Raw genomic sequence first — 25,490 nt, 5'->3', positions numbered from 1 at the left:
TCCGCCTCCTGGGTTCAGGCAATTCTCCTGCCTCAGCCTCCTGAGTAGCTGGGATTACAGGCACGCACCACCATGCCCAGCTAATTTTTTGTATTTTTAGTAGAGACAGGGTTTCACCATGTTGACCAGGATGGTCTCGATCTCTTGACCTCGTGATCCACTCGCCTTGGCCTCCCAAAGTGCTGGGATTACAGGCGTGAGCCACCACGCCCGGCACTAATTTTTGTATTTTTATTAAAGATGGGGTTTCACCATGTTGGCCAGGCCGGTCTCAAACTCCTGACATCAAGAGATCTACCCTCCTCGACCTCCCAAAGTGCTGAGATTACAGGCATGAGCCACTGGCTCCGCGTAAAAACCTATTTTGTTTTTATTTAATACAAAACAAACAAAATTTATTGCACGTTTGTTCCAGTGTTAAAAGGTTTTTGTTTGTTTGTTTGTTTTTAAGACACAGGGTTTTCCTCGGTGGCCCAGACTGTCAGTGGCTATTCACAGGTGCAGTCATGGCTTACTTCAGCCTCTAACTCCTGGGCTCAAGCGAACCCCATCTCAGCCTCCCGAGTAGCTGGGACCACCGGCACGTGTCACCACACTGGGGAAAGGCCGATCTTTAAGTTAGTTTAACTGACCTGTGCTCCCACAGCCACCAGAACACTCGTAAGTTTCTATTTACGGCTTATTCTAGCAATATAAAAATGGCAGGCCTGCCACATCAGGATCAAAGGTAATTAGTATTACAAGTTAGTCATTTGTAGCAATTATCTAATTAATATCCATCCAGAGTTCCAAAACACAGTGGAAGAGGCTTAACAGAGATACCAAGATCCACTGGAGCTCGGCCTGCCACCGCCCCCCACTCCCTGGCGGCTCTGTCCCTTAGCCTTCTACCCATCCAGCGGGTGGCTCTTCACAGCTCTCCCCGTGCCCGCCAGGGACCTCAGTCCCCAAAGCCTTCCCTCGGCTGTTCCTGGCTTCGCTCCAGCCGTCCTCCCCTCAGCGCCGTCTGACTTCTCAGCTAGGCCCTCAGCGTTTGTAGCGTCAGGCAGGGGTAAGAACTGCGGGGAAAATAGCGGGTGAAAGGATGCTGGTGGGGGAGGGAGGGAACTGCAATTTTAGATAAAGTCACCGGGGAAACCTCTCCCATGGAAAACACTGGAGCAGAACCCCGCGGGAAGAGAGCGAGCCACGCCCTATCTGGAGAAAAACGGTGCAGACGTAGGTTAGTGGGGTGATCCCTTGCTCTGTATCTTTCACACCTGCGAATCGGGGTCCAAGGGTCAGAAAACAAAAAAAGAAAAATTATGCAAGAAAGGAAGCACCCTTTCCAGCATCGCCCCGGGCACCGGCCCCGCCCCCTCAGGCCCTGCTTTCCCAGGGCCCCGCCCCTTGCCTCACATTCCCTCGGCTCCGCCCCGCCCCTAGGATCATGACTCCGCCCCCCTCCGCTCCGTAGTTACGAAGCTGAGCATCAACGATAGGACTGAGTCGGAGACCTCGTTTCCTGATTGGCCCTGTTGAACGGCGGCTTCTCGTGCAGCTGGTAACCCGGAAGTGATGCCTAAAGCTGCGGACCGCGTGGGCTCGCCTCATTAGGACTAGGTTTCCGCGGCCGCTGCGATGACCAAAATAAAGGCAGATCCCGACGGGCCCGAGGCTCAGGCGGAGGCGTGCTCCGGAGAGCGCACCTACCAGGAGCTGCTGGTCAACCAAAACCCCATCGCGCAGCCCCTGGCTTCTCGTCGCCTCACGCGGAAGCTCTACAAATGCATCAAGAAAGGTGAGGCGGGCGCCGAGGTGGCCCGGGTGGGGGCGCGGGTGGCGTGGAGAGGCCCCCGACCTACTCTTCTGTCGTTGCAGCCGTGAAGCAGAAGCAGATTCGGCGCGGGGTGAAAGAAGTTCAGAAATTTGTCAACAAAGGAGAAAAAGGGTAAGAACCCTCTTTCCTCTAGATTTTGCATTTCTAAACGCTAACGGAGAAATCTCTACGTTGTAGGTGCGCAGTAAAATGTTGACTCTGACCTAGCCCCATATACGGAAGCCAGTTAAGCAGTCAGTAAAGTCCCTTTAGTACAAAACCGATACGAGCTTAAAGTGAATTCCAGGGTGAAGCGAACTGTGTAAGCCAAGTTCCTTAGACCCAGCTTCATTCATTCAGGGACCCTCCTCCCCAGGCTCCGCTCCTTGCCTCAGATTACCTCGGGCCCTCGCCCTAATCCGCTCAGCCTTGAATCTGTCCTGGGGGTGGCCCCTCTCCAACTCTGTATTTAAGGGGCTGAGTATTATTGTTTTTGTTTTTGAGACAGGGTCTAGCTCTCACCTAGGCAGGAGTGCAGTGGCGCAATCACAGCACACTGCAGCCTCGTCCTCCTGGGCTCAAGCGATCCTCCCACCTCAGCCTCCCAAGTACCTGGGACCACAGGCTTGCGCCACTACGCCTGGCTAATTGTTGTTGTTGTTTTGCAGAGACAGAGGAGTCTCGTCATGTTGCTCAGGCTTGTCTTGAACTCCTGGGCTCAAGAGATCTTCCTGCCTCAGCCTCAAGAAGCACTGGGATTACAGACATGAGCCACCACACCTGGCAGCCTTAACGATTGAGTGTGTACTCTTTTTCAGGCACTGTGCTATGGGAGAAACAATGACATTCATTGATCAGATAATCACACACACAAATAATTACACGTTGTGATAGCCATGAAGGAAAATAACAGAATGCAATGAGAATTGTTTCATTACCCCACTTTTCTTAATGGCATTTATCAAAATTTGAAGCTTGTTTACATTTTTCTTCCCTGTATCTTCCTCTCAGGCCAAATGGTAAGCTCTTACAGAACAGGGCCTTTCCCTGCTTTATCCCAAGAAGTGAAACTGAAGGTGCTCAAGAGATCAATAATGTTGGGCAGACTTGATGCTTAATGGTGTCTAACCTAGGTGGGAGGGCACATCAGGGGACGTTTCTCTCAGTAGTCCCATTTGAGCTGAGATCTTAAGACACAGGGGTGGCCGGGCGCATGGCTCACGCCTGTTATCCAGCACTTTGGGAGGCCAAGGCGAGTGGATCACTTGAGGTCAGGAGTTTGAGACCAGCCTGGCCAGCATGGTGAAACCCCAGCTCTACTAAACATACAAAAAAAAATTAGTCGGGCCTGGTGGTGGGCTCCTGTAATCCCAGCTACTTAGGATGCTGAGGCAGGAGAATTGCTTGAACCCAGGAGGCAGAGGTTGCAGTGAGCTAAGATTGCGCCATTACACTCCAGCCTGGGCAACAAGAGTGAGATGCTGTCTAAAAAAAAAAGAAAAAAACCACAGGGATTAATTTTGGAGTGGGATGGGAGGATCCTGCCAGAAGAAAGAGTGGGCCTCAGGGCAGGAGGGCAGGGTCTGGTGAGCCCCCTTCTTAGGGGGCCTGTAGCCCACAGTAAATTTAGTTTTTGTACTCAGTGCTTTGGAAGCCATTGGGGGTTAAAGCCAGGAAGTGACATAATTTTTATTATATTTTACACCCTAAGATTTTTCTGACAATCGATGAAAGGATTAGAGAGGTAAGAGAAGGTTTGGGAATGCTCAGAGAGTAGACTGCTATAGTCCTGGAGAGGCGATGGTGGAGACGGAGTTAAAGGAAATAGATTTGAGAGGACTTTTAGATGTGGAGAATGAGAAGGTATTGACGACCTCTAGGTTCTGATACGCCCAGCTAGAGGGACAGAGGGCCCAGTCTGAGATGTGAACAGTGGAGGGGGACCAGAAAGATCACAAGTTGGCCAAGTGCAGTGGCTCATGCCTGTAATCCCAGCACTTTGGGAGTCCGAGGTGGGCGATCAGGAGGTCAGGAGATTGAGACCATTCTGGCCAACATGGTGAAACCCCGTCTCTACTAAAAATACAAAAATTAGCCGGTGTGGTGGCGTGCACCTGTAGTCCCAGATACTTGGGAGGCTGAGGCAGGACAGTCACTTGAACCCAGAACGTGGAGGCTACAGTGAGCTGAGATTGTGCCACTACATTCCAGCCTGGCGACAGAGTGAGACTCCATCTCAAAAATAAAGATCACAAGTTTGGTTTTTGATAAGTTTTGGAGGTACCTTAGAGACACATGACTTCCTCCCCTCCCCCCACCAGGAGAACTGTCAAATAGGCAGATGGCTGTAGGGGTTTGGAGCTTGGAAGAGAGAGGGCCAGGCTGGAGTTAGTAAGTAGATCTGGGAGTTATCGGCACATTGATGGCACTTGACCCCATGGCAGTGGCTCCGGTCAGCCAGGAAGAAGGTACTGAGGAGAGGGCGGCCGAGGACAAGGCTATGATGAACTCACAGTTAAAGGCGCTTAACAGAAGGGGAGCTGGTCCTGGTGTGTCTGCCTTTACCCAGCCTGGGAGAGCAGACTTTTCCTTCTGAGTCCTCAGGCTCCTAAGGCCCTTGCCCCCAAGTCCTGACACCTGGCCAGCTAGGAACCCTGGCTGAGAAGTCTCTGGCAAGGTTTCATTGCCTCACTGTCACTCTTGGGACAGAGCCCATGCTTCTTAGCCTGGTACTCAAGGCCTTGGATATGTCCCCTGCCAGTCTCTCCAGCCCTCCAGTTGTGTCTGGTGCCATTCTGATTCTCCCACCACATGCTCTTCCCACCCCCAGCCCCTCAATGGGCTCCCTGACACACAGTCGTCATCACATGCTCTCCCCTCCCCCAGCCCCTCAATGGGCTCCCTGACACACAGTCGTCATTCAGCTTTCTGTTCAAGTGTCACCTGGTTGAAACCTTTTTAGACTCTCCAAGGATAGCTGAGCTCTTACTCCTTGACACCATCCTGTACTTTAGCTGTCCCAGCACTACATCATTTTGGTGGCACTTACATGTTGCCAAGAGGTAGAGATCACCTCCCCAGAAGAATGCACTCACCAAACAATTTTGTCTCTCTACCCCTAAGACCCAGCCCAGGGCAGCACTTACAGCTGAAAGAGAGAAGGAGCAAGCCAGAACAACAGTGGTTTCTCTCATTTCAGGATCATGGTTTTGGCAGGGGACACACTGCCCATTGAGGTATACTGCCATCTCCCTGTCATGTGTGAGGACCGAAATCTGCCCTATGTCTATATCCCCTCTAAGACGGTAAGGAGCACATGGCCCCCTGACCTTGTTCAGCCCTGGGGTGTCTGGGATATTGTCTGCCGTAGCAGGACAGATGGGGAGCCAGGATGGTTGGAGCTAAGACAGGTCTGGATGGATTCTCAGCTCTGTCTTCTTAGTTATGGGACTACAGATAAGTTACCTCTTACATTTCAGTTCTCATCTTGTTAAAATGGGAATCCCAGCCCAGGTGCTGTGGCTCACACCTGTCCTAGTGCTTTGGGAGGCCAAGATGGGAGGATCAATTGAGGACAGGAGTTCAGGACTAACCTGTGCAACAAAGAGAGACTCCATCTCTACAAGAAAATTTTTTTAAATTAGCTGGGTGTGGTGGCACATGCCCATACCTCAGCCACTTGGGAGGCTAAAGCAGGAGGATCATTTGAGCCCAGGAGTTCAAGGCTCTAGTGAGCCATGATCGTATACCACCACACTCCAGACTGCATGATAGAGTGAGGCCCTGTCTCAAAAAAAGAAAAAGAAAAAAGGCTCGGGGTGGATCTTGAGTACCTACAGTATCACTTCTTGGGATAAAGCAGGGAGAGGCCCTGTTTTTCTGAAGGAGCTTACCACCCGGCGTGATGATAACTGAATTGTCAGTTTTCTGTGGACTCTGAGAATGAAAACAAACAGGTGTATGTGGACGAGCTTTGTAAGCTAAGATGCTTCACCCATGTTAGTCCTGTTAGGTGGGTTTAGGCTCAAAGGGACCTGTTGCTGTCCTTATCTTACATAGCAGGGGCCAGATCTGAGGCACAGGAAGTGGGGGATGGCAGGGACCTGGACAGCACAGGCCCTGTCTGTGGGGACAACCCCTGCTGGGCTGGAGCCCTTTCATAGTTGCCATGTGGGAATGTAGGCCCTGTGTGACTGAACCATGGCTCAAAGGTCTGATTGAGTTTAAATGATGGCAACCAATCCAAGATGCTTGTAAATAAAACGTGGACCCAAAAGAACATAGTTGTGGGCCAGATTAGGCAGCTGGGTCATCAGTTGTGACCGCCTGTCATACAGATTGTATAGCCTTTTTTCCAAACAGCACTTCCTTCCCCTCTGTAGGACCTGGGTGCAGCTGCAGGCTCCAAGCGCCCCACCTGTGTGATAATGGTCAAGCCCCATGAGGAGTACCAGGAGGCCTACGATGAGTGCCTGGAGGAGGTGCAGTCCCTGCCCCTAGCCCTGTGAGGGGCCCCGGCAGCACCTGGGCACCTGCCTCTGGAAGCTACTGGGCTGGCGGCAGGATGACTGGCTGTCCTCCTGCCCACCCACACTGACGGCATCTTCCCAGTTCCCCCAGGCACGCCTTCTTCCCAGGCAGCTCTGACAGCCCTTTCATGAGGTAACGCCAGCCTTCTCTTCATCAGTGCCATGGGACTTAAGTGAAGGCTGTTCCAAACACGTTCACTGTCAAGTGAATGTGTGGTGGGGAAAGTAAATGCTAAAACTAAAATGTGGTGAGTCTGTGGGTGTTTTCCTAAGCAGCAGCTGTTGGTGGGGCCAAGGAGTCGGTGGGCAGGAAGAGTGTACCAGTCTCCCTCACCAGAGAGCCCGAAGGACTCAGAGGGTTCTGTGCTAATGCTCAGCTGCCCGGCACTGGGTACTTTGGCTCAAGCTGCGAACTGGTCCTGCTACCCACCTCAGCGCTTTCAACTCCCTCTTCCAGGGTAGATGGGGGCTGTGAGATAAGGCAGGGGGCCCAGACATACTTCATGGAAACCTAAAGCCCCCACATCAGGAAACACCCCCATTCCTACCTTTCCCCCAGGAGCTTTAAATGCCACTGTGAAGCTTATGGAAGCAATTTACATAGCCACGCAGTAAATTTTAAATAGGAATGTGAAGCTGAAATGTATCCCCCCCAGGCCATCTCTCTTGCTTCACATAATGGCCCTAGTAACCCAATCCCTTCAAACATTTTAGACTTGGCCCCTTCCTGCTGTCAGAGGCCCTGCACAGGACTCAGTACACATAGCGACCAAGCTTCAGGCACCCTAGAATAAACGAAATAGCTTGGGCTTGAGGGTCAGATCTAGTTAAAACTCCAAGCTCTCTCCTTCCCAAGCTGTGAGCCCTGTTGTGCAAGTTATTTCATTTTCCTGAATCCCGTTACACGGATTTCTCCTACGGAGGTAGTAAGATCTGGTGTGTGTATATGTACAAGCACCTTGCCCGGAGTCTGACATCTAAGCTCCCCCAGTCAGAGATGCAGGTTGGTTTCTTTGTGCCTGCACACTTGACACCTGCTGACCATGGTTGTGTGTGTTTGCAGCAGCCACCAGGCTGTGGCCAGCACCTGTGTGCGGTAGATATGTGGTCATAATTTGTCAGTGAGGTTAAAGGTTGGCCGGGAGAAATGAGAAGGGCAGTGAATATATTTGTTCAAAGTTATAAAACAACGGCATTCTGTTCTAACTGGGGCTATTTACAGTGGGAGATGGTACATAACAGTTGAGGCTGTATAGCGGGAGGAAGATGTGGGCCACCGCTGGACACCCTTGGGCCGAGGGGCAAGGGTGGACATAGCACTGGCTTGGCAGCAAGAGACCTGGCTGAGTGCAGGGGTGGAAGGATGTCTGCTGCTAAAGACCAGGTCCTTTGCCACTCTGTCGGTTGTTACTATGTCGAGGGCAAATAGAAACAGGAAGACACAGCAGGAGCAGAGAGGCCAGCATCTCCCTTTCCTTATGCCACACAGCCAGCTGCCAGGTGTGGGCTGGTCCGTCTCCCTCCTCAGCCTTTGCCAAAGGGCTGCTCCAATCCTCCCCTCCACAGAACTCCTCAGCCAGGCACTCAAACCAACCGCAGTCCACTGAAGCTAACCACCCTACTGAGACAGAGCAAGGCTCATAGGTGAAAACTGCTTTCAACAAACTTCCGGGTAGGAATCAGAATATGATGCGTTTCCCATCTGCCGGGTTCTGCTCCATGGGACAGTAGGGACACTTCAGCCTGCAAAGAGAGGAGAACCAAGAATGTCTCAGGGGCGGCCAGCAGGAGAGCCAAGCCGAGGTGGAGTGGAGCAGAGGGAACTTACTTTCCTCCATTAATGAGCTTATTGAGTGCATCTCGGGAGATAACATGGCCACAGATGAGCTTGATGGGAGGGTTGGAATCTGACGTCTGCTGGCGGAGGATGGGGCAAGCGAACACAGAGTGGTACCAGCACTTCATGCCTAGTTCAATCTCAATCTGGGAAGGGCAGCAAATGGAGTGAGTTCTACTTCCTGTCATGGCTGTCCTCCCCAATGCCTCTTGCCCACAAGTCCCTGGGCCAGGCCTCACCGGTAACTCGTCCTTGTGACTCCAGACCCCAGTGCACTGCCTCTGCTCAATCACAGCCTTGATGTTCATTAACACGGGCAGTGCCACACAGCCAGAGGCAAAGCTGCAGACAAGGAACACGGGCTAGAGTGGCTCAGGTCACAGCAGACAGGCAAGGGGGCTAGCACGCCATGCTTCAGCACGGACCTTGAGACAGGGCTCTAAAGTGGCGCATGGTCAAATCGGTCCTCAGAAATCCCTCACGTTGTTCGTAAGGTGCCACGTAGGTACTTAATGTATGTCTGACTCTAGACTCATTCTAATGTACCCCAAAATTTGAGAACCTACAGGGAAGACTTCCTATAGCTCTAGGGGCAGATATCTGCTCATCCTAATGAATGAAAAGTCCTTGGTGTGACTGGAGGACAGTGATCAGTTCCAAAGGGCTCCAGCCTGCCTGTAGGCTATACCCTGCTGTGTAGTCATAACATATCTTTATAATGGTAGCTACCAACTAGGCTGCTTAAAAAATGGAGGTTGGGGATTCAGTTCTCACGACACTTGCATGGGGAAGGGAGCCTATTGGCTGGAACCTCAGATGCTAAATATCCTATAAGGCACAGGACAACTGTTCACTGTGGTGGACTGTGTGGCTCTGGGGTCAGGTCCAAGTGCCCTTTATTCCCTGTGAGGCCTTGGGCAAGTGAGTGCCCATCGTGACCCTCCATTTCCTCATCTATAGAATGAGGATAACAGTGCCTGTCCTCCCAGGGTTGCTGTGAGCTGTGAGGGAGGCACCTGAGCAGTGCTGAATACATGTTACTCAACCACTCACATCTCCCCTGAAGGCAAGCGGTGTTTAAGACCTGAGGTCATGAGGAAGGCGGGCTGCAGAGGGGCGTGGGTTAGCTGGGTAGGTCTTGCCGTGATCCAGGGTGAGGTGCAAGAGAGGCAGGGACTTCGTTCAGGAGACCTTACAAAATGTAAACCTTGACCATGCCACTGACCTCATGGTGACCTGGGGTCATAACTCTTCCTAGTCTCGGTTTAACTATAAAAACAGGTAATTCCTCTCCTGAAGAATGACTAAGAAAGCCAGTTTCGGTCTGTGAAAGCACCGAGCACTGTTCCTGGCACATGGCAGGGCCTTGGCAAAATGATGATTTCCCTCTCTACCCTCCCACTTACGTTGCCCTCACGGGGCTGGGTTGTACCTGACACTGAGGGGGGACTCCACAGAAAGCCCCAGCAGGGAACAGGCATCCCGGGTAAAGGTCTCACAGATCTCTGCCCAGTGGCTGTTGTCCAGGAGGTGGCAGTAGGGTGACTTCTCTAAACCCAGCCGCAGGTACACCAGACTGCCCATCATCACCTGGATCTCTACAAGGCAAGCCGGGCGGCAGCTCAGGGGGGTGCAGGGCTCTGGGTCCACCCCTAAGGGGATGGCCAGACTGTGTAGCACAGTACGCTGAGCCCAGCAACTCCCAGTCCCCTGAGCAGACTGAGCAAGGATGGAAACGCCCTCAGGCAAATTTGACTAAAATTTGGTGGGGGGAGATGGAGGTCCAGGCTGCTTCTGGAGCATAAGAAGAGGCATTACTAACAGAATCAGGAGACAGTTCTTTTCCAGTTTTCTTTCCTCCCCAGCTGCATTAAGGAACAAATAAGTCTCAGGTTGGTGCTAGTGTCTCCACACTAATCTCCATTTAGAGCAACCCCAGGTTCAGAGCTCTCCAGAGACAGCAGTATCTAGCTAAAACTTAAATCATGGCTTGTTGGCTCATGCACTTTGGAAGGCTGAGGTGGGTGGATTACATGAGGCCACGAGTTTGAGACCAGCCTGGCCAACGTGGTGAAACCCCATCTCTACTAAAAAATAGAAAAAGTTAGTTGGGCATAGTGGTGTGCACCCATAATCCCAGCTACTCGGGAGACTGAGGCAGGAGAATTGCTTGAACCTGGGAGGCGGAGGTTGCAGTGAGCCAGGATCATGCCACTGCACTCCAGCCTGGGCAACAGAGTGAGACTCTGTCTCAAAAATAAATAAATAAAAAATAAAATCATGGCTTGGTTTTCATATTTATTTTGAGATAATATTAAAAATAATAAATATGAGTGGAACTAAAGAAACAAGTTAGTACAGGTTACTACTCATTAGCATCTCAACGGTAAGACTTAGATTCCAGGTCTGGAAATCACAGCATGACAGGAAGAGAGCTCAAGTGAGTCTTTTTAATTTTATTTTTTGTAGAGATGGGGTGGGGGTCTCGAATTCTTGAGCTCAAGTGATCTGCCGCTTGCTTTGGCCTCTGGAAGTGCTGTGATTACAGGTGTGAGCCACCATGCCCAGCCAAGTCTTTTTTTTTTTTAAGGGACTTTTCCATAGGCCGTCAAGGTCAGGGAGGCACATGAGGCAGAGCAGGCGGGATGAGCATGGCATGCTCTGAGTGTGGTGTGATGCATGGCAGGCACGAGGACCCCAGGTGGTCTGCACTGAAGGTATAAACTAAAGGTATGACAGAGGTGAGAACGGAAGGGCCTTGAGTTTAGAGTTCATCCTGGACACAGTGAGGGGTCAAAGAAGTTTCTAGTTGGGGAAAGGCATCTGGGTAACAGACAGTCCCACATGGGTGCAGGGACTAGAAGCCTGATGTAACCCACCACATGCAGACATCTGTTGGGCCAGGCAGCACAACCCCAGCCCCCTGGGTACTCACCCCGCTGGTGCAGCCGAGCAAAGGGCTGGAAGTGCCGGGCATAGCTCAGGGCTTCCAGCTGCTTCTCAGGGCCTCCTGCCAGGAGGCGAATGAAGTGCAGTCGGTGCAGCTTGAACTCCAGGGAGCTGTTGAGTTCCAGCAGGCGCTGCCTGTGGGAGATGGCCCATCTGGGAAGAAAGGGGCCAGTTTAGTGTAGAGCTGGTGGGGGCTAGGACCTGAGAGCCAGGACCTGCGAGGAGGGCCCCAAAAGCCTGTGTGAGGCTCTTGAGACAGGGCTGGAGGCAGGTCAAGTACATCTGGGTGAAGTGAAGACCACAGTCAAGCCCTCTGCCCTGAGAGGTTGGAGCAGAGTGCTGCTGGCCCACCCAAGGGCCTCCTTACTCCAACGCAGGACCCAGGTCTTGTTCGTGCAGGGCTTCCAGGATTCGATTCAACTCTAAGAAAGGCTGCTTAAAATCCAAGTCCACATTCAGCGTTGATTCCTATAGGGAGAGGGAGAAGAGATCCCACCACTGGAAGATGGTGTTTCCAAAGTTCTCTACTATATACATCATAAAAGCTCACCCAGAAAGACAGGGCAGAGAGATCTGGGCTTTGCTTGAGGAACTTGGTCTCCTGGCAGCCATTTGGGCCTCTCTTGTTCCCCTCTCAGTCCTGGGGTGGCTGAGTGTGACATGCTGACCTCCAGAGTGCAGACTGCAAACCCCACCCCACAACCGTAGCAGTGGAGACAGTCCCCAGGCCATGCACTGAGTTGTATGGCAAGAAAATTATTCCTCTTCCATCCTCCTAGTACAGTAGGGAGAATCTTTACTTTTATCACCAGTGTGTCTCTAACACCTAACAAGTACTACTTTGTCATTTCACTCATCGCCCTTTTCAATAAAAGGATATCAGGCCTCAGCTCAGAACCCTGGCTGGCAACCAACTCTAACTAGAAACGAGTAACTTTTCTTTTCATCATATATGTTTCTAAAGCTACCTTCTATTTCTGGCAGAGCCACTGATTTCCTTTAGGCAATAAATGGATTTAAAGAGTGGCTGGGACTTCATATAATGAAAGCTAGCAGGTGAAAGGCACAGCAGGCAGGTTGTCAGCACCCACCCGGCCCGGCTGTACCTGGCACAGCTCCTCGGCCACGCTGAGCATGCCCTGCTGGTACAGGTGTTCCACGATGGCCATCTGCAGGATCTGCTGCTGCTGCTCCCGCGCGTCCCACACCGCATCTGAGACAATACCACAGATCTCAGAGTCGAAGTTCTGACAGAGAAAGAGACAGGGCCTGGTGATGCGGGCATTCTCGCTGGCTGTCCTTTGAGTCCTTGTACATCCCAACTTCAGGATATTCCCACCCCAGTCCTGGAGCCGGCCACATACATGCTCACCCTGTCAATGGCTTTGCCCACTCGGGACACACTGCTGTGAATGTCTTTATGGTCCGAAGCCAGTTTCTGCACAGTATCTTTGATCTTTCGGCAGCACTGTGACATCACCAGAGAGAGGGTGGCCGAGAGAGGGGTCCCCTGGAGGGCTGCAGAGAAAGTGGAATAAGGACACAGAGGAGGCAGCCCAGAACACCTGATTTGGCAGCAGACCCAGAGGTTAGCTCTGCCTCCTCTATTCTAAATGCCAGTCCCTTGGCCCAGGACGCCAGGGTGAAAGAACTAGCTTCTCTTCCAGGTCCTGCCACTTTTTAACTGTCTGACTTGGAACTAGTCAAGTGGGAAAAGCCAGTTCACCTCTGGGAGCCTTCATTTCCTCATCTAAAATTACAGGTTGCTGTGAAATCAAGATGATTTGGCACTTACTATGGGTGAAGTATTTATTTTAACTCATGGACTATAGCATACATAGGATTCTATGTATTTAACTGCCAAGTTAAACAGAGTTATATGATCCAGCAATTCCACTCGTAAGTATAACCCAAAATAAAACATATGTCCACACAAAAGCTTGTACATGAACATTCATAGCAACAATATTTATAATAGCCAAAAGGTGGCGACAACCCAAATGTCCATCAGCTAGTGGACAACTGTGGCGCATCCATACATTGGACTATTATTCAGCCACAGAAAGGAATGAAGTGCTGGTATTGGCTACAACATAAATGTGCCTTGAAAACATGTTAACCAAGCCAGACACAAAAGGCTACATGTGGTATGATTCCTTTTATGTGAACTGTCCAAAATACACAAATCGATAGGGACACAAGAGATTAGTGGTTGCCAGAGGCTAGGGAGAGGGAGGAATGGAGAGATAGTCAATGGGTTAGGTTTCCTTTGGGGGTGATAAAAATGTTCTCAAAACAAAAAAGTAAATGTTCTGAAATTAAATAGTGGTGAAGATTGTACAACTCTGTAAATATACTGAAAACCACTGAGCTGTACTTTATTTTCATCTTTGTATGTATTTATTTATTTTGAGACTGGGCTATGAGACTGGCTAATATTCATATTTTTGGTAGACAGGGTTACCATGTTGCCCAGGTTGGTCTTGAACTCCTGGACTCAAGCGATCTACCCACCTCGGCTTCCCAAAGTGCTAAAATTACAGACATGAGCCACCGTACCCGTCCAGATTGTACTTTATTTATTTATTTATTCTGATACAGAGTCTTCCTCTGTCGCCTAGGCTGGAGTGCAGTGGCGTGATCTCAGCTCACTGCAACCTACGCCTCCCAGCTTCAAGCGATTCTCCTGCCTCAGCCTCCCAAGTAGCTGGGATTACAGGCACGTGCCACCACGCCCGGCTAATTTTGTATTTTTAGTAGAGATGGGGTTTCGCCATGTTGGTAAGGCTGGTCTTAAACTCCCGACCTCAGGTGATCCACCCGCCTCACCCTCCTGACATGCTGGGATTACAGGTGGGAGGCGCTGTGCCCGGCAATGTCTTGGTTTTAATAACAACGCTGTGTTTATGTAAGAGAATGCCCTTGATTTTAGGAAATGCACATTGAAGGCTTGGGGCTATGTTATCTGCAATTTATTTTTCAAATGGTTAAAAAGCAATGATAACGGTAAATATGGCAACATATGAGCAGTTGGTGAATCTAAGTAAAGGGTATATATCCGTTCTTCATGCTACTCTTGGAACTGGTCTGTAAATTTGAAATTATCTTTAAAAGCTAAAAACAGGCCAGGCCTGGTGGCTCATGCATATAATCCCAGTGCTTTGGGAAGCTGAGGTAGGAGGACCACTTGAGCCCCTACAAGTTCAAGACCAGCCTAGGCAACATAGACACTGTCTCCACACAAAAAAATTTATAAAAGGAAAAAAAAAGAAAGCTAAGAGTAGAGAAGCAAGTTGAAAACAAAATGTAAATGGGGATCATCTCAGGTAAATTAATAATTTCTGCTGGGCTTTTTGAAATAGCTCAGAGACTGTCATTATCCGGTTTCAAGGAGGCCTAGAGATGCAGGTACCAACATCCTCATCATCGTCCTTCCAGAACCCTGTCACCCAGTAGCTTCAGGTCTCCCATATCCTCAGGGAGGCTGTCGCAGGGCACTTGCAAGGGTGGCCACCCACCTGCGCCGGCCAGCTCAGCCCGCAGCTGGCCCACGTAGTGCAGCAGCTCCCCCAGGCTCTGCTCACAGTGCTGCCCGTAGGTCAGGAACTTCTGCAGGACCTTGTCCAGCTCTCTCTCCACGCATGCACACTGCTCCATGGTGGCCTCGGCCTGAGGAGGGTCAGCTGGGTCAGGCCCCGTCTGGGCCACAGTGGCATAGCAGGCAGGGTGCCCAGACTACCTCTTCAGATCCCTCTCACCATTCCCACATCATGTATCAATGTTCCCTGCTTACCAAAACATAGGTGTGTGTAATATCCCATCTCCTCACTCCACTGGGGTGCCCAGTGGAGGATGCAGGCTGGTGTGAGGACAGGGTTTTTCTGAATCATGGTGAGAAAATTATTCCATTTTCAACTCCTTTCATGCTTTAATCTTTGTTCATCTCCCTTTTAAATCAGAAGACAGAGCGGGCCTCACAGAGCTCTTAGCTGGCAATAGCTTCTAACTAGAAACCATATACTGTGTAACATCATATTACATGTATGTATTTTCTTTTTTTGAAACAAGCTCCTGTTCTTTTTTTGAAACAAGCCCTGGCTAGGGTCCAGTGACATAATCTCAGCTCCCTGGCCACCTTGACCCTCGAGGCCCAAGGGATCCTCCCACTTTAGCCTCCTGAGTAGCTGGGACCACAGGAATGTGCTTCTATAACTGGCTAATTAAAAAAAATTTTTTAGGCCAGGTGTGGTGGCTCACACCTGTAATCCCAGCACTTTGGGAGGCTGAGGCGGGTGGATCATGAGGTCAGGAGTTCAAGACCAGCCTGGCCAATATGGTGAAACCTTGTCTCTACTAAAAATCAAAAAATGAGCCAGGCGTGGTGATGGGTGCCTGTAATCCCAGCTGCTTGGGAGGCTGAGGCAGGAGGCTTGCTTAAATCTAGGAGGAGGAGGTTGCAGTGAGCCAAGATCGCACCACTGCACTCCAGCCTGGGCAACAGAGCAAGATGCTGTCTCAATAAAAAAAAAAGTATATGTTTGGCTGGGCGTGGTGGCTCATGCCTGTAATCCCAGCACTTTGGGAGGCTGAGGTGGGTGGATCGCCTGAGGTCAGGACTTCAAGACCAGCCTGGCCAACATGGTGAAACCCCGTCTCTATTTAAAAAAAAATAATAAGAAAAATAAATAAGAATAAATGAAAATTGTTTTTCATAGAGATGGGACCTCCCTATGTTGCCCTGGCTGGTCTCAAACTCCTGGGGCTCAAACGATCTTTCCGCCTTGGCCTCCCAAAGTGCTGCAATTACAGGCATAAGCCACCATGCCTAACCCATGTATTTTCATACAGTCATTATGGCCACATTCTTACAGTTAGAGGAACTGCTTTTCCACATAATATAATAACATAAGCCATAAAGGCTGTCCTTGAGTGGCTGATATCTTGAAACACAGCTTGGGGAATAACTGCCAACCATGCTGGTCTGACAGGCTTGCCTACCACTCCTGCCTTACCCTCACCTGCTGCGTACCCGAGGACAAGCACAGAACCCTTGCTCTTCCACAGCTCTGTGCCCTGGTACATGCTGCTTCCTCACCTGGCCTGCTCTCTGTCACCCTCACCTCCTTGACTACTTGGGAGGCTGGCCCATCACTTCTGAGTTAGCTCAGATATCAGCATCTTCTGCAGCTGTCTCTAGCCCGTGCCCACCTAGCTCCTTCTACTCTCACTTTGCACCCTTCCATTTCAGTTTTGGTTCCTAGGCCTGCCTCCCCGACCAGACTAGAGCCTCTTTTGCTGCAACACGACCTTCCCTCCTCATTATGCCACTGAAAGAAAGTTGACTTTTCTTGTCCTATCTCCTCTCCCTACCACTGGGGCTTCCTTCTGCATCCTTTCCATCCTGGGCCACTGCTCCTTTCCATTTCAGAGCAGCCTTTGACACTGAACGCGTGGGCAATCCTCAGAATGTCTGTGACAGAGCTGATTCCCCTCCCCATCTTTCCATCTATGAGATTTGAAATGAGAAGGCTCTGTCATGTTTCTCTCTGAAAGATTCAAATCTAGCCAAATGCCCATTCTCAAAGAAGGGTACGGAGGAACATCAGAAAGAGAATCTTATGTCCAAGGTGAACATCAAGATCCTCCCAGCTTCACAGGCTCTCTTCCCCATTCCCACCAGTCCTGGTCTCAGCACCGAGGCCCATCTGTAGCCACCATGTCTCTACCTGACAGAGAACAAGTGACAGGGAAATGGCACCCAGGGTCTTGGGGACTGTTTAAACCTCTCTCCTTACAGCTAATGCTATTAACCCTGGAATCTATAGTCATGGAGTCCATAGTTATGCCACCCCACCCCCGACCCTTCCCTCTGAACAAACACTCTGCAACTGGATGTGACCCATTATTGACAAAATATAACAGGGTCTCGTATCTGAAATGATGCAATTATCATTATTGCTATTTTTAACAGCTGACATTCCAAATAGGGGCCTGTTATATGCCATGCACTGTTCTAATGACTTTGCATACATTATTAACTCATTTACTGAATGCTCACTAAAACACTATGAGGTAGGTACAATGATTAGACACACTTTGCCGATGAGAATATGAGAAACAAAGATTCAATCAGTTGCCTAAGGTCAGGCATCTGGCAAGTGGAGGAGCTGGGAACTGAAGCCAGGCAGTCTGGCTCTAGGCCTCAGAGTCCTTCTCCAAGTACTTCCCATCACAGGTACTCCCAGGACCAGCTTCACAGACCACTGTTTCACCAGGAAAGAAAAGCAGCAAATATCTATGCTGGAATGAGTGTACAGCAACCATTAATGATGACGAGAAACAGAAAATTAACCACAGAGCTTGAGAGAATGATCAACTGGGGAAGATGGCAGGACATTAGCATGTTGGCCAAGAGTGTCTGGGAACTAATATCAAAAATAAACATGGCTCAAAAAAGGTCAAACAATCTGGCCCTGTCAGACACCAACAGCTACCAGGCTTATCAAAGGCAAGCTCGAATCAGCATCTTGAAATGCATTTACAAAGCTGAAGGAGACGGCACAGGATTACACTGTGGCAAGGGGCAGGAAACAATCTAGGGACCTCACCACTGGAGGAATCAAGTAAGTAAAATGTGGGGGGTGCATCTGTGGAAACCTGCGGAGCATTTAGAGAAACTGCATCCCAAATACACCCAGAGCAACATCAGTAAGATCCATACATGGCACCGAGGTAGGAAAAAATGAGGTCTAAGCACAATCCATTTATATAAATTAAAAATATATGCGGCCGGGCGCGGTGGCTCACGCCTGTAATCCCAGCACTTTGGGAGGCCGAGGCGGGTGGATCACGAGGTCATGAGATCGAGACCATCCCGGTCAACATGGTGAAACCCCGTCTCTACTAAAAATACAAAAAATTAGCTGGGCATGGTGGCACATGCCTGTAGTCCCAGCTACTCGGGAGGCTGAGGCAGGAGAATTGCCTGAACCCAGGAGGCGGAGGTTGCAGTGAGCCGAGATTGCCCCATTGCACTCCAGCCTCGGTAACAAGAGCGAAACTCTGTCTCAAAAAAAAAAAAAAAAAAAAAAAAAAAATATATATATATATATATATATATGCATACAGGCTGGGAGCAATGGCTCACACCTGTAACCTCAGCATTTTGGGAAGTCAAGGCAGGCAGATCGCTGAGCTCAGGAGTTCGAGACTAGCTTGGGCACATGGCAAAACCCCATCTCTACAAAAGAAATTACCTGGGCATGGTGGCACATGCCTGTGGTCCCAGATACTCAGAAGGCTGAGGTGGGAGTATTGCTTGAGCCCGGAAGGCTGCAGTGAGCCACGACTGTGCCACTGCACTCCAGCCTGGGCAACAGAGTGAGACCCTGTCTCAAAAAAAAAAAAAAAAGATATACACCAAACACATCAGAATGATTTCCTATGGTGAGGAGGGGAAGAATAGGGACAAAAGAGAACTAAAATACAAAGGAGAAAAAGGCCCTGCATGGACTAGTTCACCCTATCATGAACTGAGGAGTATGATTAACTCAGTAATTCTTTTATTTTTTTTTGAGACAGTCTTCCTCTTGCCCAGGCTGAAGTGCAGTGGCACTATCTCAGCTTACTGCAAACTCCGCCTCCCAGTTTCAAGCAATTCTCATGCCTCAGTCTCCCGAGTAGCTGGGATTACAGGCATGCCACCACACCTGGCTCATTTTTTTTTTTTCCCATTTTTGTATTTTTAGTAGAGATGGGATTTCACCATTTATCCAGGTTGGTCTTGAACTCCTGACCTCGTGATCTGCCTGCCTCAGCTTCCCAAAATGCTAGGAATACAGGCGTGAGCCAAATCGCCTGGCCACATTTTTAAAAATAAAATAAAGCTGGTTGCAGTGGCTCACGCCTGTAATCCCAGCACTTTGGGAGGCCAAGGCAAGCGGATCACGAGGTCAGGAGTTCAAGACCAGCCTGGCCAACATGATGAAACCCTGTCTCTACTAAAAATACAAAAATTAGCTGGGCATGGTCACGGGCACCTGTAATCCCAGCAACTTGGGAGGCTGAGGCAGGAGGACTGCTTGAACTTGGGAGGCGGAGGTTGCAGTGAGCTGAGACTGCACCACTGCACTCCAGCCTAGGTGACCGAGCAAGACTCCGTCTTAAAAAAAAAAAAAAAAAAAATCGAAGTAAAAATAAAATAAATGAGCTGAGAAAACAGAACTGTTTGCGCGTATTCTATCCAAAAAGTCCAGGAGGTTAATTCAGTCTGTCCAGAGCAAGCCACTCTGCCTGAATCAGTCAATCATCAGGCACAAGGAATTGTATTTGTCTTTGACAAACTTCATGATTAATACAAGTGCTGATGATTAAAATTTCATGTTCACTTGTCCTAAGCCTTCCTCCCGAAGTCCCACATATACAGAAATTATCCACCAGGACAACCCTCCGAAACACACACCAGATCCTGTTACCTTTTGCCCCACACTGCCATGAGCTGACATGTAAGCCCTTTCCAATTATATATTTGCTTCCTTTGTACAAGTTCCTATTTTCAGAGTGCCCTCTGCACTTCTTTGTATAGAGTACATAAGCTGTAGTTTAATCATCGCCTCCCCTTGAGCCCTCAGTGAAATCTCCCGGCCTCTTTTTCTGCTTCATAACCTGGAAAGAGTGGCCATACCGCACCCATCTGAGTCCTCAACTACTGCAGCACAGTAACAGCCTGTCCATGTCGGCCTCCCGCATTGGTCTGTGAGCTGCTCAATGGCTGGAGTGTAGTCTGCTTCTTTCTCCCCGTCAGTGCCCAGACCAGGGCCTGGTGCATGATAGGTGCTCAGTAAACATTTTCTGATTAAATGACACATCCATTTCCTATCTTTGGCCTAGAGAGCCTAAGCTCAAACGTGTAGGGGTGGGCAGAAAGAGACATGAGTGAAATATTAAAATCCCCACCAAGGTATGCATGGAGGTTTTTCTGGAGTATTCAGCATCCTGAAATGAGGGGCTCCTGGGCAGGGAGAAAGGAAGTTTGAGCAAATCGTAAAGGTCCCTTTTGTCTGACAAAGATTAAACTCCATTGACCCAATTCTTAATGCTGTTTCTTTTTTTTGAGGCAGAGTTTTTTTTTTTTTTTTTATGGTTGTTAAAAAAAAAAAAAGAGAGAGAGACAGGGTCTCAATCTGTTGCCTAGGCCAGAGTGCTGTGGTATAATCAGGGCTCACTGAAGACTCGACCTCCTGGGCTACAGTGATTCTCTCACCTTAGCCCCCTACCCCGAGAAGCTGAGATTACAGGCACCATGAACACTTCCCAGTTCATGACACATTTACTTAGTACATGCAGGGCCTTTTCTCCTTTGTATTTATTCATGTATTCCCTTTTGTCCCAATTCTTTCCCTCTTTCCCCACCACACCCAGCTATTTTTTTGTTGTTGTTTGTTTTTGAGAGGGAGTCTCGGTCTCGTTCTGTCACCCAGGCTGGAGTGCGGTGGCACAATCTTGGCTCATTGCAACTTCTACCTCCCAGTTTCAAGTGATTCTCCTGCCTCACCCTCCCAAGTAGCTGGAATTACAGGCACCTGCTACCATGCCCAGCTAATTTTTGTATTTTTAGTAGAGATGGGGTTTCACCATGTTGGCCAGGGTGGTCTCCAACTCCTGGTCTCAAGTGATCCTCCTGCCTCGGCCTCCCGAACTTCTGGGATTAAAGGTGTGAGCCACAGTGCCCAGCCTAATTTTTCTGGAGAGACAGGGTTTCCCCATGTTTAGCCAGGCTGGTCTTGAACTGCTGAGCTCAAGCCATCTGCCAGCCTCAGCCTCCCGTAATTCCTGTGCTGGAATTACAGGCGTGAACCACCGTGCCCAGCCAATTCTTATGCTTTTACGGCCGCCACCTCTATCCATTCTCTACCCTACATGTCACTCCTCTGCTTAAAACCAAAAGATTTCCACTGTACTTAGAAAAATCTCCACGTTCCTTTCTACCACCTACAGGCTCTATGCGAGCAAACCCCAACTCTCTGACCTCATCTGCTTCCACTCTTTCTTGCCATACTCCAGTCACACTAGCTTGCTTTCTGTTCCTTGACTACTCCCAGTTTATTTCTGCCTCAGGGCCTTCATACGGGTTGTTCCCGCTGTCTGGACCACCCTCTCCCCATATCTTCCTATGCCTGCCTCCTAATTTGGGTCTCAACGCAAATGTCACATCTTCAAAGATGCTCTGCATTAGACCACAGTATCTAATGCTGACCACCCCTCTGCCCCACCCTCACACCAGTTAAACTGTCATATCGCCCTCTTCATGTTTTACTACACAGCCCTACTTGAAGTTTCTAATCTTTCTTTTCTCATTAACCAAAACTGAAGGGAGGAAAAAGCCCACCATTGTCCCTGGACAGCAGAGCCTACTGGGAGTTTCACCCGCATTAACATGCAAACGACAGGCAAACTCCCAGTCATCCTTCCAAAGACGCCGCTCCAATGCCCTGCTGAGCCCTGTGCGCACCTGCTCACCTCCGACCCAGCGCCGTCGTCAGGCCGAGCGACTGCCCCGGCAGAGGCGGCTCTTCGAGGGCTGGGCCGGGACCTATGAGTCTGGGACTCCAGCTCCCGGCCCGGGACCGACAACTGCAAAAAGAGCAAGCCCAATGGCAGAGTGTTCGGGGCTTAGTCGGGGGTATCAGGGGTTCCGGAGAAGGCTGGGGCCCGGGAGGCCGGCCAAGCTGTCCCGGCTGCGCGCCTCAGCTCGGCCGGCCGCCGCGCCCGCCCTCAGCCCGGCCCTGCAGGCCCCCGAGATCGCCCGCTGTCACCTCGCCCCGCAGCCCTGGCCCCGGCTTCCGGCGCCGCTGTCATCGGAACCGGAAGCTGCGGCGGTTGATCGGCGGCCCGGGCCCGCCCATTGATGTTTCGCGGAGGGGTGGCCGTCCCACGAGCCCGCGCGGCTTTGCGCCCGGCCGCTGAGCCTCCCCGCCGCGCGTGCCGAGTGGAGTCGCCTGCGGGAGCCTGGTGGCGGCCAGAGAAATCACGCCCGGTCGCTTCCTGGTGCCGAGTCCCTCCGGCCTGGAAGCCGCAGGCCCCGACAGCTCCTCGCCGTTAGGCGAGTTCCCCACCTGGCAGAGGCGGCCTCGGCCCCGCACTCGACCCAGTGCCCGGCTCCCGGGTCCCAAGCCCCAAGTAGTTAGTCTCCCGCGCTGCCCACCCTGAGAGCGGCGCGGGCTGTGAGGGGCGGCGGCTGGGCTGTGCCCGCAGTGGCCCCGTGGTGCTCTCTTGAAATATCAAGTGGTGGTCGGGCGCGCTGGCTCACGCCTGTAATCCCAGCACTTTGGGAGGCTGAGGCGGGTGGATCACCTGAGGTCAGGTGTTCGAGACCAGCCTGACCAACATGGAGAAACCCCATCGTTACTAAAAATACAAACTTAGCCGGGCGTGGTGGCGCATGTCTGTAGTCCCAGCTACTCGGGAGGCTGAGGCAGGAGAATCACTTGAACCCCGGAGGCAGAGGTTGCGGTGAGCTGAGATCACGCCACTGCACTCTAGCCTGGGCAACAAGAGTGAGACTCCGTCCCCTCAAAAAAAAAAAAAAAGGAAGGAAGGAAAGAAAGAAAGGAGAGAGAGAGAAAAGAAAGAAAGAGAGAGAGAGAAAGAAAGAAGATCAAGTGATGTTTAAAGAAAGCAAACTTTTTTTCTGTCCTGGTTCTGCGGAGGAGGGGGTCCAGCCTGGCCCGGCCACCTTCTGTTGGTCGCTGTCCTGGAGAAGCGGGGAAGAGGAGAAGCTGGACTGCCCTAAGGAGGAAGGGTGAGGGTTAGGAAGGAGGAGAGAAGAGGTGCTGACCCAAACCCAGGCCCAGACTGAACTTTCTTTTTTTAATTGAGACACAGTCTTGCTCTGTTGCCCAGGCTGGAGTGCAGTGGCATGATCTTGGCTCACTGCAACCTCCACCTCCAAGGTTGGAGCGATTCTCCTGCCTCAGCCTCATGAGTAGCTGAGATTACAGGCATGGGCCACCACCCCCAGCTAATTTTTGTATTTTTAGTAGAGATGGGGTTTCACCATGTTGGCCAGTCTGGTCTCGAACTCCTGATCTCAGGTGGTCTGCCCACATCAGCCTCCCAAAGTGCTGGGACTACAGGTGTGAGCCACCGTGCCTGGCCCCAGACTGAATTTTCCATCCCCCCAGGCCCTCTGCTCTGGAGAGAAAGAGTAGAGAAGTCCCCACTCCTCAGGCCTCCTCGGGACTAGAAACAGCCCTGGAGAAAAAGCTAGGTCTCTGTGTCGCCGACTTCTCCCTCTTTGGGCAGGCCTTATTCCAGGTCATCCTCCCCTCAAATCCTCCATGACTCACCCTCCTCCCCTTTGCACATCTTGCTTTGTGTTTTTTTTTTTTTTTCCTTTCAAAATAGAGACATGGTCTTCCTATGTTGCCCAAGCTGGTTGCGAACTCCTGGCCTCAAGAGATCCTCCCCTCTCAGTCTTCAGAAGTATGGGGATTGTAGGAGTGAGCCACCATACCTTGCCCCGTTTTCTTTATTTTTGAGACAGAGTCTCACTCTGTCACCCAGACTGGAGTGCAATGGCACAATCTCAGCTTACTGCAACCCCCCCGCCTGCCGGGTTCAAGCAATTCTCCTGCCTCAGCCTCCTGAGTAGCTGGGACTCCAGGTGTGTGCCACCATGCCCTGCTAATATTTTGTATTTTTAGTAGAGATGGGGCTTCCCCATGCTGGCCAGGCTGGTCCTGAACACCTGACCTCGTGATCTGCCTGCCTTAGCCTCCCAAAGTGCTGGGATTACAGGTGTGAGCCACTGTGCCTGGCTGACCTTTCTTCATAGCACTTGACTTGAAGTTATCTTGTATGTTTATTTGTTCATTCTGTCTTCTGGCCCCTACTCCCATCACCCTCTTTGGGGCCAGGCATAATCCCAGCACTTTAGGAGGCTAAGGAGGGAGGAATGCTTGTGCCTGTGAGTTCTAGACCAGGCTGGACGACATAGACAAATAATACAAATATTAGCCGAGTGTGGTGGTGCACATCTGTAGCCCCAGCTACTTGGGAGGCTGAGATGGGGGGACTTCTTGTGCCTGGGAGGTTGAGGCTGCAGTAAGCCATGATTGCGGCACTGCACTCCAGCCTGGACAACAGAGTAAGAGACCCTGTCTCAAAAACAGACAAACATGGGCCAGGAGCATGATGCTTGTAATCCCAGTACTTTGGGAGGCTGAGGCCAGTGGATCATTTGAGGTCAGGAGTTCAAGATCAGCCTGGCCAACATGGTGAAACCCTGTCTCTACTAAAAATACAAAAAAAAAAAAAAAAAAATTAGGGAGGCATAGTGGCAGGTGCCTGTAACCCCAACCACTCAGGAGGCTGAGGCAGGAGAATCGCTTGAGCCTGGGAGCCAGAGGTTGCGGTGAGCCGAGATTGCGCCACTGCACTCTGGGTAACAGAGTGAGACCCTGTCTCAAAACAAAACGAAACAAAAACAAAAACAAAAAACTCCACTGGGTCTAGGCTTTGTCTTCATCACTGCCCGATTGCCAACACCACATGCTTGGCACACAGGAGGTACTCACATACTTGAGAAGCCAATGTCCTCCACGTATACATGAGGAAACTGTGGTTCAAAAACCTTATGATATACAGCAAGGGAGAAGGCCCACAGCAGGACTGTGTGCCCGCAGGGGCATTGGGATGGCCCCTCCCGGAGGTGCCTGCCCAAGCATGAGGAGTCTGGGTGGCCCTGGCCCAGGAAGCCACAGGGATGGAGAGTTGATGGAACCTTGCCTGGGGCCAAGGGGCCCAAGCTGCCTCCCAGCCAGCCTGACCTCACAGGCTTTGGCAAACACCCCAGGATTCCCCACTTCCTCTCACATCAGCCTTGGCCTGCCTCATGGCCAAGATGGATGTCAGCGAAGTTGGGGTTCTTCCCCCCACTTCTGTATGTGGCCATCCTTGCATCTTGGTATTGTTATTTTCAAGTGCGCACCAAGTTGTATTAAATAGTTCATTTTATAGCTTTGCGCAGTGGCAGTATCGTAGCCAATGAGGTTTATCCGAGGTGCGATTATTGCTAATTGAAAACTTTTCCCAATACCCTGCCATGACGACTTGAAATATAGTCGGCATTGGCAATTTTTGACAGTTTCTACGGAGACTGAATTATAAAAAAAGAAAAAAAAAGTTCATTTTGTCAGTCTTTCCTCATAGGGATTGTGTTTTTGTTTTTTGTTAGGGATGGGGAGGATTCCTTCAAAGCAATCAATTCTCCATCAATTCAGTAATGATCCAATTAACTTTTTGCCAGGGTAGAAATTTTAAACATTCCCTATATTCTCTGGAGGTTCAATAATTTGAGTCTCTGGAATAAAATTGA

General features: G+C 50.5%; 2 protein-coding genes and 1 non-coding gene across 5 annotated transcripts; 2 read left to right on the top strand and 1 right to left on the bottom strand.

Annotated features, from left to right (window-relative positions):
- The first annotated feature begins 1,530 nt into the window (after window positions 1-1,530).
- NHP2 (NHP2 ribonucleoprotein) lies at window positions 1,531-6,571 on the top strand. 2 transcript variants are annotated; one of them, XM_012451466.3, is made up of 4 exons: window positions 1,550-1,780; window positions 1,861-1,930; window positions 4,998-5,103; window positions 6,181-6,571. In XM_012451466.3, exons 1-4 carry the CDS (start codon window positions 1,621-1,623, stop codon window positions 6,304-6,306), a joined length of 462 nt encoding a protein of 153 aa, XP_012306889.1. In that variant the 5' UTR covers window positions 1,550-1,620; the 3' UTR covers window positions 6,307-6,571. The 2 variants fall into 2 exon arrangements, with proteins under 2 accessions (XP_012306890.1, XP_012306889.1); XM_012451467.2 differs by lacking the exon at window positions 4,998-5,103 and having other exon boundaries at window positions 1,531-1,780.
- Window positions 6,572-7,477: 906 nt separating this feature from the next.
- Window positions 7,478-21,785, bottom strand: RMND5B (required for meiotic nuclear division 5 homolog B). 2 transcript variants are annotated; one of them, XM_064376599.1, is made up of 10 exons: window positions 21,624-21,785; window positions 14,632-14,782; window positions 12,486-12,631; window positions 12,220-12,360; window positions 11,481-11,581; window positions 11,100-11,266; window positions 9,597-9,762; window positions 8,404-8,506; window positions 8,156-8,310; window positions 7,478-8,070 (listed from the first exon to the last, which is right to left on the bottom strand). In XM_064376599.1, the coding sequence occupies exons 2-10, from the start codon at window positions 14,768-14,770 to the stop codon at window positions 8,007-8,009; spliced, it is 1,182 nt and encodes a 393-aa protein (XP_064232669.1). In that variant the 5' UTR covers window positions 14,771-14,782; window positions 21,624-21,785; the 3' UTR covers window positions 7,478-8,006. The 2 variants fall into 2 exon arrangements, with proteins under 2 accessions (XP_064232669.1, XP_064232670.1); XM_064376600.1 differs by having other exon boundaries at window positions 21,632-21,785.
- A 3,345-nt stretch (window positions 21,786-25,130) lies between these two features.
- On the top strand, window positions 25,131-25,271 carry LOC135275185 (U4 spliceosomal RNA). Its single transcript, XR_010342886.1, has one exon. It is a non-coding gene; the product is annotated as a U4 spliceosomal RNA (small nuclear RNA).
- The last annotated feature ends 219 nt before the right edge of the window (window positions 25,272-25,490 follow it).

The sequence above is a fragment of the Aotus nancymaae genome, unplaced genomic scaffold, assembly GCF_030222135.1.
Source record: "Aotus nancymaae isolate 86718 unplaced genomic scaffold, 86718_ANA_hifiasm-v0.15.2.pri h1tg000015l_1, whole genome shotgun sequence".
Taxonomy (NCBI): domain Eukaryota; kingdom Metazoa; phylum Chordata; class Mammalia; order Primates; family Aotidae; genus Aotus; species Aotus nancymaae.
This window is presented reverse-complemented; position numbering and strand designations above follow the sequence as displayed.

What these genes read in the sequence shown, in the direction of transcription:
- NHP2 (XM_012451466.3), top strand. Translation starts at nt 1,621, where the DNA reads ATGACCAAAATAAAGGCAGATCCCGACGGGCCCGAGGCTCAGGCGGAG. An exon ending in GTCAACAAAGGAGAAAAAGG is followed by an intron (nt 1,931 to 4,997) that starts GTAAGAACCCTC and finishes CTCTCATTTCAG; the next exon opens with GATCATGGTTTTGGCAGGGG. An exon ending in TCTATATCCCCTCTAAGACG is followed by an intron (nt 5,104 to 6,180) that starts GTAAGGAGCACA and finishes TCCCCTCTGTAG; the next exon opens with GACCTGGGTGCAGCTGCAGG.
- RMND5B (XM_064376599.1), bottom strand. Translation starts at nt 14,770, where the DNA reads ATGGAGCAGTGTGCATGCGTGGAGAGAGAGCTGGACAAGGTCCTGCAG. An exon ending in GTCACAAGGACGAGTTACCG is followed by an intron (nt 8,311 to 8,403) that starts GTGAGGCCTGGC and finishes TGCCCTTCCCAG; the next exon opens with ATTGAGATTGAACTAGGCAT. An exon ending in AAGCTCATTAATGGAGGAAA is followed by an intron (nt 8,071 to 8,155) that starts GTAAGTTCCCTC and finishes CTCTCTTTGCAG; the next exon opens with GCTGAAGTGTCCCTACTGTC.